General features: G+C 37.6%; 1 protein-coding gene across 1 annotated transcript in view; it reads right to left on the bottom strand.

The window, feature by feature from the left end:
- LOC102805266 (glycine receptor subunit alphaZ1-like) overlaps window positions 1-18,077 on the bottom strand; it is a 63,726-nt gene that overhangs the window by 13,003 nt on the left and 32,646 nt on the right. The window contains exons 4-5 of the mRNA XM_085507673.1: window positions 9,629-9,696; window positions 2,558-2,775 (exon numbers count right to left, since the gene is read on the bottom strand). Coding sequence (XP_085363799.1) covers window positions 2,558-2,775; window positions 9,629-9,696 — 286 coding nt within the window. The remainder of the gene's footprint in view (window positions 1-2,557; window positions 2,776-9,628; window positions 9,697-18,077) is intronic.

Here is an 18,077-nt window from a genome sequence, read left to right as displayed (position 1 = left end):
ACAATGGTGACTTCAGACTTTAAATAAAATAATCTGATGTCACATGGACTTGGGATGTGTTCAAAACTTAACTGTATAATTGCATGGGGCTCTGCCGCATTGCATAATCTGTTAGTTATTTGTCAACTTCAACCCCAAAATATTTAGTCTATAACATTTTTTGCATCAACAAATTTATAGGCAATATGGGTAATAGTTATTATTAAGAACACATTTGTACGATTAACTTTTTAATCTATTGTTCTGAAATAAAATTTAAAAAAATATATGCATAAGCGCGTGTGTGAATTGTGGAAAACAGGGTGACCCCCCCCCCCCCATTCGCAAAATCAAAAACAGGGTAACCCCCCTACTGATCCACCCCCAGGCCGAAGTAACTGACCAATCCCTAACAACAGCATACGTCCTAGCAATAAAATAAAATGACTTCTAAGGACTGAATGTTTTTTTGCGAACTTTGTATACGGTGCCCGGTTTTAGTTATAAACCGACGTTAGCTTCACGTTCATGTCCTACCATGGCAACAGCCGAAAACATATTGCTAGTTTTTTTTTTAGTGGAGTGGATCGCCAACCGGCTTGTTTTCATTGGCAAAATCGTTCAGCAACATGTTTGGCATATTAGGTGTACATCACATGGACTACTACTATTGAGAGAACTTTATGTATGTTGAATGAGTTTTATAAACCCCGAAGGGCTCTTGGAAGATCCACCCGCAGTAAAATTAGCGATTGCCATTGAGGCGCAACCATCAACATCAAAATCCCAGGTTTCTGCTGGCGACGTTACCCAGTTCCAAATAAAGATCACCAACGCCAAATAAGCAACATTTTAACCGGTAATCAAGATGAATTCAATCCACGGCTAACAAGCAACATCACAAGTGAAGTTGTAGCGTGAAGCTCAGCGACTACTGCTGACAACGTAAGTCATGCTTGCGTGCCTTCACCATTGTATTCAAACGAATCACGTGGTGTGCCGTTCTCTTTCAAACCGGGATTCGATCAATAGGGGAGTTTCAGTAAAAAAAACACATTGCAAATCATGCAAATTCAACATTTTCAAACCAGTATACTAAAACAGAAATGCTCAGTGATTCAAAAGAAGGATAGATGTTACTTTTCATTATACACATCTCTGTTGATACAATCCCTCACATATTCTATTCCCAGTTATACCTGCGTAAATGGATTAGCCCTACATGATGTTGACATTCAGACTAAAATCACGTGACAGGCTGTTAAAATTGGCTGTTGCATACACTTTCGCCGGTCTGGAAAATGTGTTTAGTTAGCTCTCATTCAAGTAACAATGCAGATTTCCCAGTGGGAGTGAAACTATTCGACTCTGCCATTAAAAAATAGGGGTGTTTTGAGCAAAAAACGAATAACCCTGGAGTGCACACAATACACTGAATTTCGGAACAAATCTTGCATTATTTACAGCAGCAGAATACCACAGAAATATCAGACGAAACATGGAAACACTATATATATGTATTTCGGCCTGAACCCTCTCTATTGCAATTCCAGGAATTACCCCCCATATGTGCAACCTTTTTCCACCTTGGTACCACCCAAGCCTGAAAACAAAATCTTAATACCACGCTGAAGCGTTTGGTAATAAACAAGGAGCCTGCGCATCCCGCGTAATCAAAGAAAATTCCAATACCTAACCTTGTGGGTCAATCGTATACAGTAACACACCATAGTAATGAATAGATTCTATTCTCGGGGGCGGAGCTACGTCACAAGACGTTCCACGTTGCTACGACGCGCACCACTGTACATGCATTTCTATGGGCTCTGTGCGCGCTGCTGTGGAAAAGGCTGGTCGAGCCGGTGAAAATTCGAGAAAACAACACAAACTCAACTTTGAAGTAATACCGAACAGCCAAATTTATATATGTTACACACGTAGGGCTAATCTTGTTACACTGTTCAGGGGAGTCTCAACAATCATCCCAAAGTACCGTTTTCTGCGAGTTTTGGGCCTTTGTTTTCACCGCCGCGGGTTGCCAGGTTTGTCTTCTCGCATACCATCTTCCATCGCGTACCGGCGTTTTACGATTTTACAATAACTATCAGACATAAGTTCGGAACAAACACTGCGATAAAGACTTCCCGTTTTCGACATTGTGAAATTCTTTCGTTTTTATGCAGAAAAATACAGTATGTTTACCAAGTAAAATCATATTTATTATAGTTATTGTTCATACATGAGTTGTTGAACATACTAGTTAGTTTGTAATTCCATCCAGCTTCTTTCAGTCATAATTGAAGACAAATAACAGGCTAAAATATTGGGATTATTGCAATTTATCTTTTTCTGTAACATTCTTGTGTAATCGGTAATCATGAAAGTTATTTATGGGTGCGCAGGGAATATATTTATTTATTATTCTTAATGTAAATTTCTGAATAACCTCGTCAAAGTCATTTTTTCAGGCTTTTTTCTCCCCCAAAACAAAAAAATTTCACAATGCCGAAAACGCAATGTCTTCATAGTAGTGGTAGCAATTTATTTGTGTGAATCTGACACTTCATCCAATGCTTACCTAACACTATAGAACACATCACCATTTGGATAAATTCGTAAAAATAAATTGTCTTTGGTTGTTGTGTGTACAGCGGTATCTTTAGCGTTCTCAAAATACAGATCAGGAACCCAAATGGCGTCCATGATATTACCATTCATGTTGATGAATCCTGTGGCATTGAACTGTAATCTGGGGTCGTTCCAGTGCTGTCGAAAATACGTCGTTATAGAATAGTCCTGTAATTAAATCATATGAAAATATACCGGTATAATAATTATACAATCCACGGTGTGGTAGCAAAATGTTCCGTAATTGGCTTGCTCATTAGATTTCAAGACCACCTAACCAATCAGGCGTTCCGTGATTGGCTTGCTTGATAAATATTCAGATCTGGGTTTCTTCACGTGTGCAAGAAGCCTCTACTGTAACAGCAACTTATGGTCATATTCTCTGCCGCCGTCGCGTCTATAATGTGCTAAATGCCATAGATCAAGGGGAAGAGTGGACGCGTGCGATGGCAGTAGAGAACAAGGCTTTCCCACTTTCAGCGCAATCGTTGCGGTCATTCGATAGTGTAAAAGTCATGATATACGACACTAACTGATATATTCAAATACAGTCCGGTTATATGAGAAAATACCATAACTTCGACGAAACAATTAATGCACCAACATACACGTTCTTTCCATTGATCTAACTGAACATTCGAGTCGGTCAATAACTTTCAAGTTCGAATTATATCATATTCAAGGTTGGATTATGGATATTTATAAACGATTCGATATGTAACTAGTTCAAAATAAACCCTGAAACGTTAATGACACATCTACATGGGGCAAGTAAACCTTCACCAGGGACAAAACCGATCATTACTGTTTTCATGACTAATAAAAAGCACCAAAAGTTGTATGAATATGTGGGTGGCAGATTTTAAGCGGCCAGACTTTATAAAAATACCCAGAGCTCCTATATTACAGAACATATATTTGAACCCCCTCTACACTTGCTAATACTTGCAAGTATTATTAGAAAAGGTGAACATTATTTAAACGCAGAGTGCAAATTGTAAAAGGTTTCCGGAACTGTGACATAACCGTAAGAGATCGTGTCTATTTGATGTTTGAAACACCATTTAATAAGCTAAAATTACTAAGTGCAGGTATTATGATTTGCTTCCTGACACAAAATGAACAGTTCATTATTAAGCTTATAAAACGAGTGTACAATTTCTGACAGGAAGTCGAGTAATCGTGGAGAATCTTCACGACATTATTAAATGGCTGCAGTCGTCGCGCCGCGTCTTGTTCGATATGGGACTCATAGCGACGTATACAACGCGTGTAAAATACATTGTTTATTTACATGAAATTCGAACACGCGCTGCTCAACGACCACCGCGCTTTAAATAAAATGTGCTAGTTGAATGGCCTATTCACACATCTGTTTTTCTTTTATATTTATATTTCCCCGAGAATGTCTTTATTTTCATTTAGATGAAATCTTTGAAACGAAAAATGCATTTTAAACAACAACAACAATGATGCGGCGGGGGGGGGGGGGTCGTCATTTGAGCATGCTTCAGACGGACATAGCGTGTCGTTGCCTAGTTAACAAACGTCTACCCACGAGCTTTGCGTATTTACGTGTGTTGTTATTGTCGCTTTTGACTCAGTTCCCGCGCATGCGCAGGTGACAGCCCCTAACAGGTGATACCTAAACAATCTTTCAAGTAACTATACCAAACTCCTGGTATACGCACGTAAATAATAATAATCAAAATATCTCGTTATCTGACACTGGGAACGCTGAAGTGGACAATTACAGGAGGGTCGACCTAACTTATTGTATTTGTATACACTAAGTAAATAATAAATATCTTTTCGGTCAATAACTGAGCAGAATCACCGATCTATACAATGTGCTTAAACACGTTCTAAAAATAGCAACCAATCACCATGCTTGTTATTTAATATATCTCCGAACATATCATTCAATTTTAAGTAACTATAGTGTGTATTAAAGAAATAGCGTCGTGCTGAGTTTTAGTTTATATGTGTGTAAACAATTATTAGATCGTTTCTGATGAATTAATCGTGGATAAACGGGCGTTTACTTGGTGTACGCTCAACGAGGGGATGCGCAACGAGTGTTGTATCGTCAAATATGTTTTAGTAAATAGCAACCTTCTGTATTTACTTTAGGGATAGCATCAAATGTTCAATGTAGGATAAAAACTTAATTCCTTTAGTTTCTCCCCCCCCCCCACTAAAACTTAATTGATAAATATTGATCATGGCGTCAGACTACATTCCCCATTAAATACAAATTGATAATCGGACAGTAGTATGGCATAGCAGTTTGTTTGACGCACATATTTACACTCGGACCAAACCATTTTCTCGTCTTGGATGCTTTTTACCATTTTTTGTTATTTTTGTCGGTGATTGGATAGAAAAAAAAAAAACGAACTACAAATACTCCAAGATTTTTGACTTCATTAACAAATAAAATCGTTTTTGTAGGATGGAAACTTGTTGAGGTCAACCCCACCCCCAAACTAAAGCAAATAAGTTTTTTTTATCCGACATTGATCTTTTGACGTCGTCTCCTGATGTGTTAATATGCATAATTAAGCACTAAACATCGCAGGTTAAATATGCAATATGGACGTATATATTTATTTGTTTAATATCGGTGTTAGAGAAACGGCATGTTGAGGACAAAATGGGTTATGATTTTTCGTAAGTGGAGCAAACTATATTTTATATTCGTTCGTTGAAAAATGAAAAAAAACCAAAAACATTACTACGCATGTGTTTCATGTTTCATTGAACAAATACCCCAATCTTTAGTTTATGATAAATTATAATTCAATGTATTCATCAACATCAGTATTAACATTACAGGTTGTTGTGCATATTACATCTTTAAAGTTGAATTATACAACAAGCCATTGTGACACAATATATTCTTTTTGCATAATTTAACCAATTATGAATGAGTGATATTCAGCTATAACATGGCTAGGATTACCTCCGTGATCAAGCTAGCTGGTAACAGTGACATGGAGTCAACACTAACACGTTGCTGTAAGCATAACATTTGTCTGATTGGATTCGGCTATGATAAATCAATTATAAAAAATAAAATGTTTTCATTATTGGAAAAAAAACACGAGACTGTATAATTAGCCAATCACGATTCGATGTTTTTTTTCAGCTATATAAATGTGATACATGCAAACTAGGTTTCACGTTTGATGAAGGATATTACATGCGCCTGAGTGAGATTGATGACAAATCATATCCAATTATTGTGATAATTCTTATCAATACGTATATGAGCACCTTACTTACTCACGATACGCGTGGCGCATTTCGTAGGATTACTTCAAATCCCATCGGATCCAATCGTACGATCGTGTCTTGAGATTAGAAATTAACACACTCCTATTCACAAGTGCATTTCAAACAAAACCGCCAATTTGACGATTGTGGCAAAAATAGTAATTATAACGACCTCGTTAGTACGTTAGTCGAATACGTCACGTGGATCTATAAAAGCATTTTTTAAGTTTTGTCTGGTATCGCAATGCTGCTAATTGGTTGACTACAATGCCACTCGGTTTGGTTTTACACTTATCAAGTAGACGGGATATTGATCCCCAGGTGTTTTACATACGTACGTAATACAACACTGACGAGAAACATTTAAAATAGACTTCATTCACAAATGGGAACCGGAATCTCGATGCGAGCAAGAGAGTCGCGGAAATTTTATTTGTCCCTCAGTCTTCCATTCTCTCTCGTTATCGCGTCCGCCGCTTATACCATCACATAAGTCGGAGAGCAGTAGACGCGATGACGGTAGACAACAATAGGTGATTTTCCGTACAACCTTGTGAGATGCATGAAAGACGTGCGTCGAACGTCTGCCGCAAAAATCGAACGATTTGATTGTGAACTAGAATTTCTTTATTTCGTAGCTCACATTGACCGGCCGATCTTCGACAGAGGAACATTGCTTCCGAATACCCTTACTTAATCGAAATTGCCTATCATCAAACAGCACATTATTAAGCATGGAAATGTCCCCCAAAATACTTTCGCGTTTGTCGAACCCCACGCGATGTTTGACGCCACTACGAGGCTATGACCATTGTTTGTCCTGTTTTTACGTTCGATTCCACGCATAACACGTGATTCTCGCAGTGAACTAAAAATGGTCTATTTGAGGCGCCAAACAGGTATCGTGGCTGTGACACTCAGAAAACGGGGTTATCCTCGTAATGTCACTGGGAAAGCATTGGCCAAGGTTGTGTCAATGTCAAGAACTGATTGTATTGGTTCTACGGTTTCCCGTGACAATCAGGATCGTGTAATTTTGGCACTTACGTACCATCCTTTAAATGTCAGGATTAAAAACATTATGTACAAACATTTTCACATTTTACAGACCAGCGAGGAGACAAGTTCTACGTTTCCACTAATGCCTACTACTGCCTGGCGCCGTGACACTAATTTAAGGAGGTTATTGGTGCATACGGGTGAAAGGGGAGACCCTGAGAAATATGGTTCTGTCCCGTGTAATCGTCCTAGGTGTAATACTTGTCCTTTTATTACAGACACTAATCGTATATTTGGTCCCAAGGGAGATGTTGAGGTCAAATATCCGTTCAGTTGTATCACTATGAATGTTGTATATTGCATTTCATGTATTAGATGCGGGAAACTTTATATTGGTTCTACAGTTCGTCGACTGGGTGATCGGTTTGCTGAGCATCTACGGCAAACTAGACAGAAAAATCGTTATTATCCGGTTTCACTTCATTTTAATTCTAGTGGACATAATATTACAGATATGTCTATTTCTGGTGTATGTGTTGTCAATGGCAACGAAAATCAGCTCAGGCGTGTGGAGGAGGAAACTATATTCCGCCTTGGAACTAAAGAACCCCATGGTATTAACAAACAGTTCAACTCATTTGTTGAGCTCACTACCTAAGGCGCGTTATTTGTTCTATTGTGGAATTTGTTGTGATTCTAACTTATAGTTCATGCGCGTTCGTACGTTCCTATGTTCTACCTGTACGTTATCACACTTGCTTCTATGCTATCGATAAAGAGCCATTGCTCGAAACGTCTAGCTATTTTTAATAGTTATTTAGGACTACGATTACCAAATATTATCTTCACTATATCATACTTATCAGTCCGAGCAGCGTTTATTTATTTATTTATAAGGTCTCGTGGCTTCTCGTTATCAACGAGATTTCGGCGGACACTTGCGAATAAGGTCTAATAAACAACAACGAAAATACGACTCATGCGTTTCATGTACCGGACTGTCACCCTGAAAAAGCCGACACTTCATTAGCTTGTTTGTGTGATATTCTAGTCGTTATACATCGATTCTCAGCGTATTCACTTTTTTTCTTAGTCATGTAAACTATGAAACTGGTGCAAACAATGTACATACTTTGGATTCAGTCGTTTCTAATACCACGTAAGGGAAAATATCAATAAAAAAAGCATGGGAAAATGCATGTCGTCACGAAACGTATTGAATGCATGTATTTTATTCATTTATCTTAGAATAATTCTGTTTTCGTGAATTCCAGTAACATTATTTCGTTTACTATCGGAAATAATCACGTCATGGAAACATTTATAATGCGTATCGGCCTGAAAGCACGACACGAGCATTGGTTATTTGTTGGTTTGTTAATCGGAAATCCAATTTCAGTTTTGTAAACAAAATCTATAAACAATAGCAAATTCTGTATGTATTTTTTGGGAATACTATCTTTTCGCGTTAAAATTGTGTAGGAAACCCAATCGTATTTCAGTACACATGTTGTCAGGCTCGATTGGAGCTGACATTTGATAATTCAAACTCATTTCGGGCTGTGGTTTTCTCGGCTGTAAGGGAGAAATGATACTACACATGCTTTTCTACAATATGAACAATCGGGCTGATAGAACACTGAAATGAAAAGTAAAACGCCACTGGCAGTATTTACTAACTACGCATTTGAGTGTGTGTGTGGGGCGGGTGGGGTGGGGGGTGGTTGTGGCAAATCTACATAACAGTATGTTGGTTTCACATGGACACGACTGTGGTATCTTGGATATACTGATGGTGATTTTGGTAACAAGTATTGAACATACTATGAGACATAAGGTGCTCATTACTCGTAGTTGTCACAGGCTTTTCACAATTGTCATTATTGCATGCAGCTAAACCCTCTGAGTAATCACATCGACTGGAATCTTGTTAGCTTTAATAACAAGCGATCGCAATTCGACAGTAGCAGACAATCAGACCGAGTAGTAGTGTGATAGGTATTTTTGATGGTTAAAAACCTTTCACTTAGGTAACCGGGATTCGGTCGTTTCCACGCTAGGCTGACAAAAGACACACACAAGCTTCGTTCATGTTCCCAAACGATTCTCTGCCAAGTCCCTGGTTTTCACCCGAAACAGCATTAAATCACTCTTTATTTCTTGTCACTCCTTAACCAATTACAATCAGTATAAGAGACTCCAAGGCCTTGCCTTCAAACAAACAACCAATCACATGAAAGTTTTACACATCATAATCAATTAATTACTCGTCAAGCTATCTAGAAAAACACTACTATATTTTGTCAACACTAACTAATATTTATGGGGTAATAGTCTTGCACTAACATTCCACAAAGATACCGCCTTAGTTAGAATCGCAAACAAAATTGGTTTAGGATTACAGCTACTGTATTGTATCTTAAAAACTGCAGAGTCATAAGATGTTTTTGGTTGATTTCGACCAGCTCGCCATCTGGTCTTGTCATTAACCTTTATCAGTATATGTCATGGCAACCACTGTCAAACTGACTGAAATATAAATCATGACAATAGCGCGAGATTTTGTAGAGAGAGAGCGAAAACCGAAGAGTACCAAACATGACCGAGGAACACCGACTATGACGACGATGTAAGACCGAAGAGTATCAAACATCACCGAGGAACACCGAATGTGACCGCGAAGTAAGACCGTGGAGTACCGGAACACCGAACGAACAAGAATGACAGCGAACAAATCACTTACCATGGATGCTTCGGAGATAGAGTCAAAACTTCTTAGATACAGACCACAGAACACGACAACTGGTTCCCCTAGAAATTATAACACACAGTATTTAGAACTTGATCTCTTGATTGAGCGGACGGTAAAAATGATGTGCTGGTTGAAGTTGATATATCACAATAGCTTTTGTGTGCGATTTGTCTTCTCAATTCATTTATTATAACTAATTTTAATTATTATATGTGAACATGCAGCTATCATAGAAAACATCAACAGAGATTATCATATTTAATAATTGACACGTAACAATGAATATACTGGTATAACTACGTTTTCTCGTTTACTTTTGTTTATTGTTGAATATGTGATGCTGATTCCACATTGGTTACGACACACAAGATATCTACATATTCATGTCACATACACACACAATTGTAACATCTTTATTAATCATGTTCCTATACCTAACTACGATGTCTCAGCATATATTGTCGGGGCGGACATCCGGGCATTTTCACCGCCTGGCAACCATCACGGTGAAAACAAAGGCCGAAAACTCTCAGAAGACTCTACCTTGGGATTGTTATTGAGACTCCCTTGAACAGTGTAGCAAGATTAGCCCTGCTCGACTGTACAGCATATATAAATTTGGTTGTTCAGGATTACTTCGAAGTTGAGTTTGTGTTGTTTTCTCGAATTTAGCTGTTTCACCGGCTCTTCGACCGGTATTCCACAGCAGCTCGCGCAGAGCCCATAGAAATACATAGTGCGGTGGCGCGCGTCTTAGCAACGTGGAACGTCTTGTGACGTAGCTCCGCCCTGAGCTGGAAATACCAATTTCCATCAAGAGTGCAGTGTTTCGACATGCCCATTAAAAGATCGTTAGAAAGTATTGTTTTTCAACGACCTGTAACCTGTAAACACTTGAATATTTGCTACATCAAGCAATTTTATCATTATCACTAATTTCGATTCGGAACCTATAGGCAAAATTTTCAAACTAGCAGTTGGGCATGAAATATTATCTTATTCAATACGAGATGCATTAATAGTCTTGATGTAACTTGAATTATATCAATAACACGTCGTAACAGCATTAATTATAAGTTAATCAATCCCGAGTACAATCAATTCAGATTGCACGTTGATTGATCCTGTTTATTGATTATCTCAGCGAAGTGCATTCAACGTATCAGGTTTCTTCGGGGTCAAATCAATGAAAATTAGCCCAACATTGAAAACAAATGAATAAAGCCAATACAGAAACAGTTTAAAGCACATGGTTGTGCAAAAAAACAAACAAAACATAACGCTAAATAATGAAGAAACCTCTTGATGATTGGTCGATTGAAATCCAATTATTAGATTTAATGAGTCGTGAAGTAGACGCACACTTTCACAGGTAACAAAATGCAATTACCGGGTGTAATTGTTGGCCTGATTAACTCGGCTTATATACATCTGTCACTCAGCAGCTGTTCTCAAAAATGAAGTTGCATTGTCTCCAATTTAATTTGAATTATGAGCACATATTTTAATTATTGCGTACCATACAAAAAGGGCACAAACTCAATAATAACCCACCACGATCTTCAAACACCAATTCTCTGTTGTATTATTATCCTTTAGGCCAAAAAACAAAACAAAAAAACTTATGTTGCCCTCAAGTCGGAAAATTGAAAAATTGGGTCGGTCGGTCGGATTTTTTTTTTAAACTCGTCGTAAACTAAGGGTAGAAGCAGTGGAAACATTCAAATACTTGTAATAAGGATATATTCTAAACGACCCTGAATAGGTAAATATAGCAGTGCTGCAGGATGTAAGATACGTAGTCGCTGTCCGGAGTAACTAATCAAATACTATTTGATACAGTTACCCCATCGGGCAATGGATGAACAGTGTTAATGCCGTTTATTTGAAGTTTTTGTATACGAGCGCCAGTACTGTATTTAAAAAATAGGTGCTCACAATATGTGTCGATTTTTTTTGTATATAGCTCAGGTTTTATGTTGACCTGTAAATAATATGTGTTAAATTCGAGATCTGCTGCTCGGCCCGAACTCATTTAAATATATGTATATTGACGTACAGGACGGGCAAGGTAGGAGAGCCACGGACAAATTAAATACAGCACACAAAACAAGAGATATGTGGCCAACAGAAGAAATTGCATTTCTGTGGATACGCATTATCATGTGGTCGCCATATTGACGCCCGATGGCAAAAAACATGTGTGAATGCATATCACGAGACCCGCCGGCCAAACATTTTCTAGTGGGAACATGGCCGTGAGACAGTCGGACTACAGACATTGCTCCTAGATGTTTGTCCATGAAAATGCTGTGAAAGTTGTTCACGGTCAGGATTTCAGATGTTTTTTTTTATCTACATATATTATATATTCATAAACAGTTATTTTGTAAAATAAAGAAAAAATGTGTACAATTTGGCGTGCAGGAAAGAAATTAAAAGCCTTTAAATTGTTCCACCACATTTTTGTGATCGTGTTACCCTAACTGATAAATGCACCGTAAATCGTTTGGCTCAGTATTTTGCAAAACTGACAATTTCTGTAATTATAATATGATGATAGCAGCGGCTCCAATTGGGAAATTAATATGGTTTTAATGCCTTGGGCAAATAAATACACAATACATGTGAATTCCGTATTCATCGACTTTTCACCGTTCTGGAAACATAAGAATATGCTCAGTAATTTATAGAAAACTACTAACTAAAACGCCTTTATCACGCGGCGACTATAGCTGGTTAATTGCCTCGCCCTCGGGATTCCTGAACGATACGATATGTACATATCGATTCGCCACCAGTATATCAAGTCTCCGACTAGTAACACAACAGACTCGCAACGGCTATTGTTTAAGGTGTTAATCGGCTTAATTGTATATGCTATGCGTGCCACGCTCTGCAGCATTGGCATAGACACCGTCGAAGTTTACCAAGCACTGGATATTCTGCACACTTCGCGCTCCTTCGGAAATTACGTATTTCTTCGTAAAACGGATTCGGATATATTTAAAAAAACGGGAGATGCCTTCTGGACATTTTGATCTTTGCAGCTGTGTAAGAATTTTAAGAATCGACCAAGAATCAGGGGAGTTACAAGTAACTGAATGTCTTAGTGTTTACCTCAAATAGTTTTTGAATATATAATGAGCAACTTTGAAACGATATTTCTCGCTGTTGCGGATTTTGCGGAAGGTTTCCAATATTTTTTCGGAGAGAGCTTATCGCTGCGTTTTGAACGACCATACTTCTTTGTGTGTTACCCGTTTTGTTTTCGTGTTCCGGGATGCCGAAACATGAGATTTCTAGTGTCATGTACATATATCTCTCAGAGAATCAGCGTGATCCAATAACGGTAAAAACTGGAGGTGCGTTATTTTTGTCGCGTTCGACTTCATAGTACGCGATCTACGCGTTGTTCAGTGACTGTTTCAATTTTCTATTGTGTGTCAGTATTGTTGCTATTTCGAGTTTCACTGATTTTGTTTGACTTCCGTCATAGTTTTGTATAAAAATAGCCCAGTAATTTCTTTTTATTCCTAATTTCAGGCAATAAAAAACACGAGATCGATCAGGGGTTGCAAAGTTCTACAGAGAAATTGTCATTATCTTCGTCAAAATGTTCTTCTAAAATAGCTTCCCACTCGTAATTATCGTCTTCAGATTCGCCAATTTTTTCCGTAAATGCCATTTTCGAAGTTCACTGACAACTCCTGTCGTCTATGTCACTTCCTGTCTTTATTTCTCGCGATGTATCGCGATAGTTGATTGTAATATAAATAGATCTCGCGTTATTTTGTGAAATATAATGAAAATGTTGTTGCTCAGCAACGTTTACTCGGTACGATAAGAACTGATAACCTAAACAAACGTGGCACGCATTACTTCAAAAGAAAACGCCGAGTTGCGAGTCTGTTGTATTACTAGTCTGAGATCAAGTCAATGCGGAAGCGAGGCTTGGGACGTAAATAGGAAGCAATGGTCACTGCGTGATAAAAGCGAATTGTTTACGCATTTCCTCCTGTCCCTACCATGAATACAAACTTAATGGCGAGATCTACAGCATCTGTATGAATAAACGAGATCTCGTTGAGAGAAAGAGAGAACCGAGCGATTTTTACCTCTGAAATATTATTTCATTCTTTCCCGCCCGCTGTCACGGTTCCAAATACTATAGTTACATGGATCATGGTAACAGTCGATGGAGAGAATGCAACGCTTAGAGAGGGGTAAAAACAATGCGTATGAATCTTTCTCTTTCTATCAGCGAGATTTCGGTGGCCATTTGAGTAAATGTACAATTACCCTATATACAAATGTATATCAAATCTATTCCCTAATCGCTTTAACGCGATACGCCCAGAGACCTGTTTAACTATCCCACGTGATTTCATTATATTCGTCGAGTTATAATTAAATTCAACCCAATTGTCAAACGTTACATTTATCTTTTCAATTAGATGCCACTATTATGCAACCATACGACTTTTCATCGTAAAGTAATTGCCCCGAGTGAAAACACACGACTTTCAGAATCTGTGGGCTTTGTCAGAAGAAATTATTTCTAATATGTTTTTATATTAAGGATGTTCAATACTTCTATCGATGGTTTTCAACGTATACAAATGTTTTCATGTGAGAGTGAATTGGAGTCTTCGAAACCACTCCATAACCGGTTTTCAAGTTCAATGTAGAATGTGTTTTTATTTATTAATCTCACCCACAAATTAACATAAGCACTGGTAATAACGCAAACATTTATTCTCTCATACTGCTTCTTTTACGAACGCGCCTGGTCAATAGCGATAATAATATAAATACTGACATCAATTGTAGAACAATAAATAACAAATTTTCAAACACTGAAATCTTTGTTCAGCAAATGTCGTGAGACTCAGTTTAAAATGACTGATAGTGTACTGTGTTTGATCGCTTATGGTAAGTCATTCTATAAACAGATACAGAAAACGCACCACAGCTTGCCAAATCAAAGAAAGCTTAGAAAGAACTCCCATGTGCTGAGAGTATTGGAGACACATTAAATATAATTTGAAATTACTTAGCTGAAAACTAATTATGCAAATCAGAAAATTAACATGAACAGATTTGATTGTAAAACTAATGAGGTCTGCGCAATGTAACAAAAACTCTATGTACCAAGTTTAATTGAAATGTGATTAGAACCAAAAAATTATGAATTATTATGCTAATTGGGGAAATAATATGAACAGAGTTTTACCCCAAACTAATTAGGTTTGTACATTGTCCTAGAGCATCTTTGTACTAAGTTTCATTAAAATGGAAATTAGTACTTTAGATATCAGTGTGAAAGCTTAAAATTGGTTAATTATGAAAATTGGGTAATTAATATGTACAGATTTTAACCCACAATTATCCAGGTCTGTCTATTGTCCTACAGCATCCATGTATAAACATTCATTGATATGTGATGATTACCGTAAAAACCCGCAAATAAGCGCCACCCTCAATTAAGAGCCACTCAGTGAAAATTTGTTACATTTGACCCTCCATTAAGAGCCACCAAGAGTTGAGTGGTTTTGTCAATAAGAACCCTGAAATAAGCGCCAGCCGCTCGGTTGTTTACAATCAGGCAGACACCGAGCTTGTCATGCCTCACTTCCACCTGCATTGTTTATTGCCCCACAGAAGGTGTGAGACAAATAAAGATTATCCCCATAACTTGCCTGATGTCCTGTGTAATTGAGAACGGAAGAATGATAGACGAAAGAAATGCACTGAGAGCGTGAATGTGACTGTCAACTTGTCCATTTTATATTTCTGACACACAATCGACCAATTCACAAACTATTCAGTAGTAACTACTAGTATGTTTTTTGCCGAAACACCGAAGGACACGTTGAGATATTCATTGTCAATGTTGTCTTTATAACCAAGTAAAGAACGTCACGATTTTAGAACGCCTTTATCGGAAAATCGGAGGTATCGAAAATACATTCTCACAGACGGACCGGAACAGGAAGTCAGCAGAAAACAAAAGATTTTTTCCTTAGCGTGGGGGGAATTTGGTTAGCGTGGGGGAAAACAGAGGTGTTAATCCGGTCCTGGCAACGTTTGAGGGATCGTGACGTAGCTCCGACTGTGAGAATGTAATGATTACGCAGCCCACTCTCGCTGATCGTGATTTTGGGTTATTTTTTGCATTTTATTTGAGACGTTCGTTTTTGGATGATTCGAGACAAAATGTTCAGGGAAGTAACAAAATAACTGGCATTAGTTTGGAGAGGACTCTCTTGCCGAAAATAATCAAAATTGAAGTCGAATGGATTAGTTCCACAAACTTGTGCGATCAACTTGTCTTACAGCAAAGTGAAGTCTACGTGACCCGCCTGACCCAAATATTTAAATTAGCTATTTGTGAGAATTGAAAATAATCTGAACTTGTACCAATCAGAAAATGCCTTGTAACAGGCCTGGGCTTTCGTGAATGATTTCGTCTCTCCGATTGGTCACAGGAAATTATTTTTAATACATGTAATTGTTACTTTCTCGGTATCGTTTCGTATTTGGTTATATAGGGGTGGGGCTATAGTTTGACCCTGTTTGCGTGGACTGTGAAGTACGTGAATATCATTATAAGCTGGCTTGATTATGAAACAGGAAATATAAACCAAAGCTGTACTGTCAGACGTCTAGCGCAATTAAAACAATGCCCAAGTACCCAAGCTGTACAAATCTATAGAAAAACGTGTTTTTATTTATTGTTTTTGCCATAAATACAAGTGATTGGGCATCATTTTTATCATTCGTTCCATGCTTCCTTTGCAAGTATGTCCTCTCCTGTCGCTGCTGATCAGATCAATTCTATCCGAAACTATTTTATATTGTCACCAAATCAACCACCACGCCAGCCACAGCCACGCAAGTTATTCCCAGTTTTCAAGAAAAAAGTTTGCCGTACCAAACTTGGTAAACAATTGTACAAGTGATTTGAGTGTTGGGTCAGACACTGAGAGTGCTACAAAATCCGACTTCAGGCATCGCTACGCATTGTCAGTGAAACGTGACTTCAGGCATTGCTACACATTGTCGATGAAACGTCGAATCGTCGTATTTATTTGACATTTGTTATTCCCATAACAGTATTTTTACAGAATAAATTAATTGCAATGATACATCATTAATAATTACTTGTCTGTTTTGGTTGTGTGTGTGTTTGCCTATCCCCTTCCCTATTTCACAATGAAAAAGTTTGATGACCCTGGTTTAAGAGCCACTGGCTACAGGGTTGTCAATATGTTACCTCAAATAAGCACCACCCAGAAATGAAAGTGTTACAAAGTGGCTCTTATTTGAGGGTTTTTATGGTAGTACCTGATATATCAGTGTGAAAGTTGGAAATTGGTTAATTATGCAAATTAGGTGATTAATATGCACAAATATTTACCAAAAACTAATTGGGTCTCTGCATAATTTTAGATTCATTGAAATGTGATGATTAGTACTTTAGATATCAGTAGAAAAGCTGAAAATTAATTATGCAAATTAGGTAATTAATATGCACAATTATTTACCCTGAAACTAATCAGGTCTCTGCATAGTCCTAAAGGATCTATGAACCAAGTTTCATTGAAATGCGATGATTAGTACTTGAGATACCCGTGGAAAAGCTGACAATTAACTAATTATGCAAATTAGGTGATTAATATGCACAAATATTTATCCGAAACAATCAATCTCTGCATAGTCCTTGAGTATGTAAGTACTAAGTTTCATTGAAATGTAATGCTCACTACTTATATCAAAAGCTGAAAATTAATTAATTATGCAAATTAGGTAATTACATGTACTGATATTACCATAAAAACTATCAGGTCTGTGCAGTGTCATATGACATCTATGTACCAAGTTTCATTGAAATGTGATGATTAGTACTTGAGATATCAGTGGAAAAACCGAAAATTGACTAATCATTATGCAAATTAGGTAATTAGTATCCACGGATTATTACCAAAAACTAATCAAAACCTAGCATTAATTCAGAAAATCTATGAACCAAGTTTCATCAAAATCCAATGAGTGGTTGTTTAGATATCAGTGGAACAGTCATGGAACCACTAAAAAATAGCTAATTATCATGCAAATTAGGTAATTAATATGCACGGATTTTTACCAAAAACTAATCAAATCTGCGCATATGTTCAGAGCATCTATGTACCAAGTTTCATCAAAATCCAATGAGTGGTTCTTTAGATATCAGTGGAACAGTCATAGAACAGCTAAAAATTAGCTAATTATCATGCAAATTAGGTAATTAACGAGCATGGATTTTTACCAAAACCTAATCAAATCTGCGCATTGGCCCAGAGCATCTATGCACCAAGTTTCATCAAAAACCGATGTATGGTTCTTGAGATAGCAGTGGAACAGTCGGACACACATACACACATACACACATACACAC

This window comes from Saccoglossus kowalevskii, chromosome 14, assembly GCF_978046115.1.
Source record: "Saccoglossus kowalevskii chromosome 14, keSacKowa6.1, whole genome shotgun sequence".
NCBI classification, from domain to species: Eukaryota; Metazoa; Hemichordata; class Enteropneusta; family Harrimaniidae; genus Saccoglossus; species Saccoglossus kowalevskii.
The sequence above is the reverse complement of the archived record's forward strand: the minus strand, read 5'-3'. Positions and strand labels throughout refer to the sequence as shown.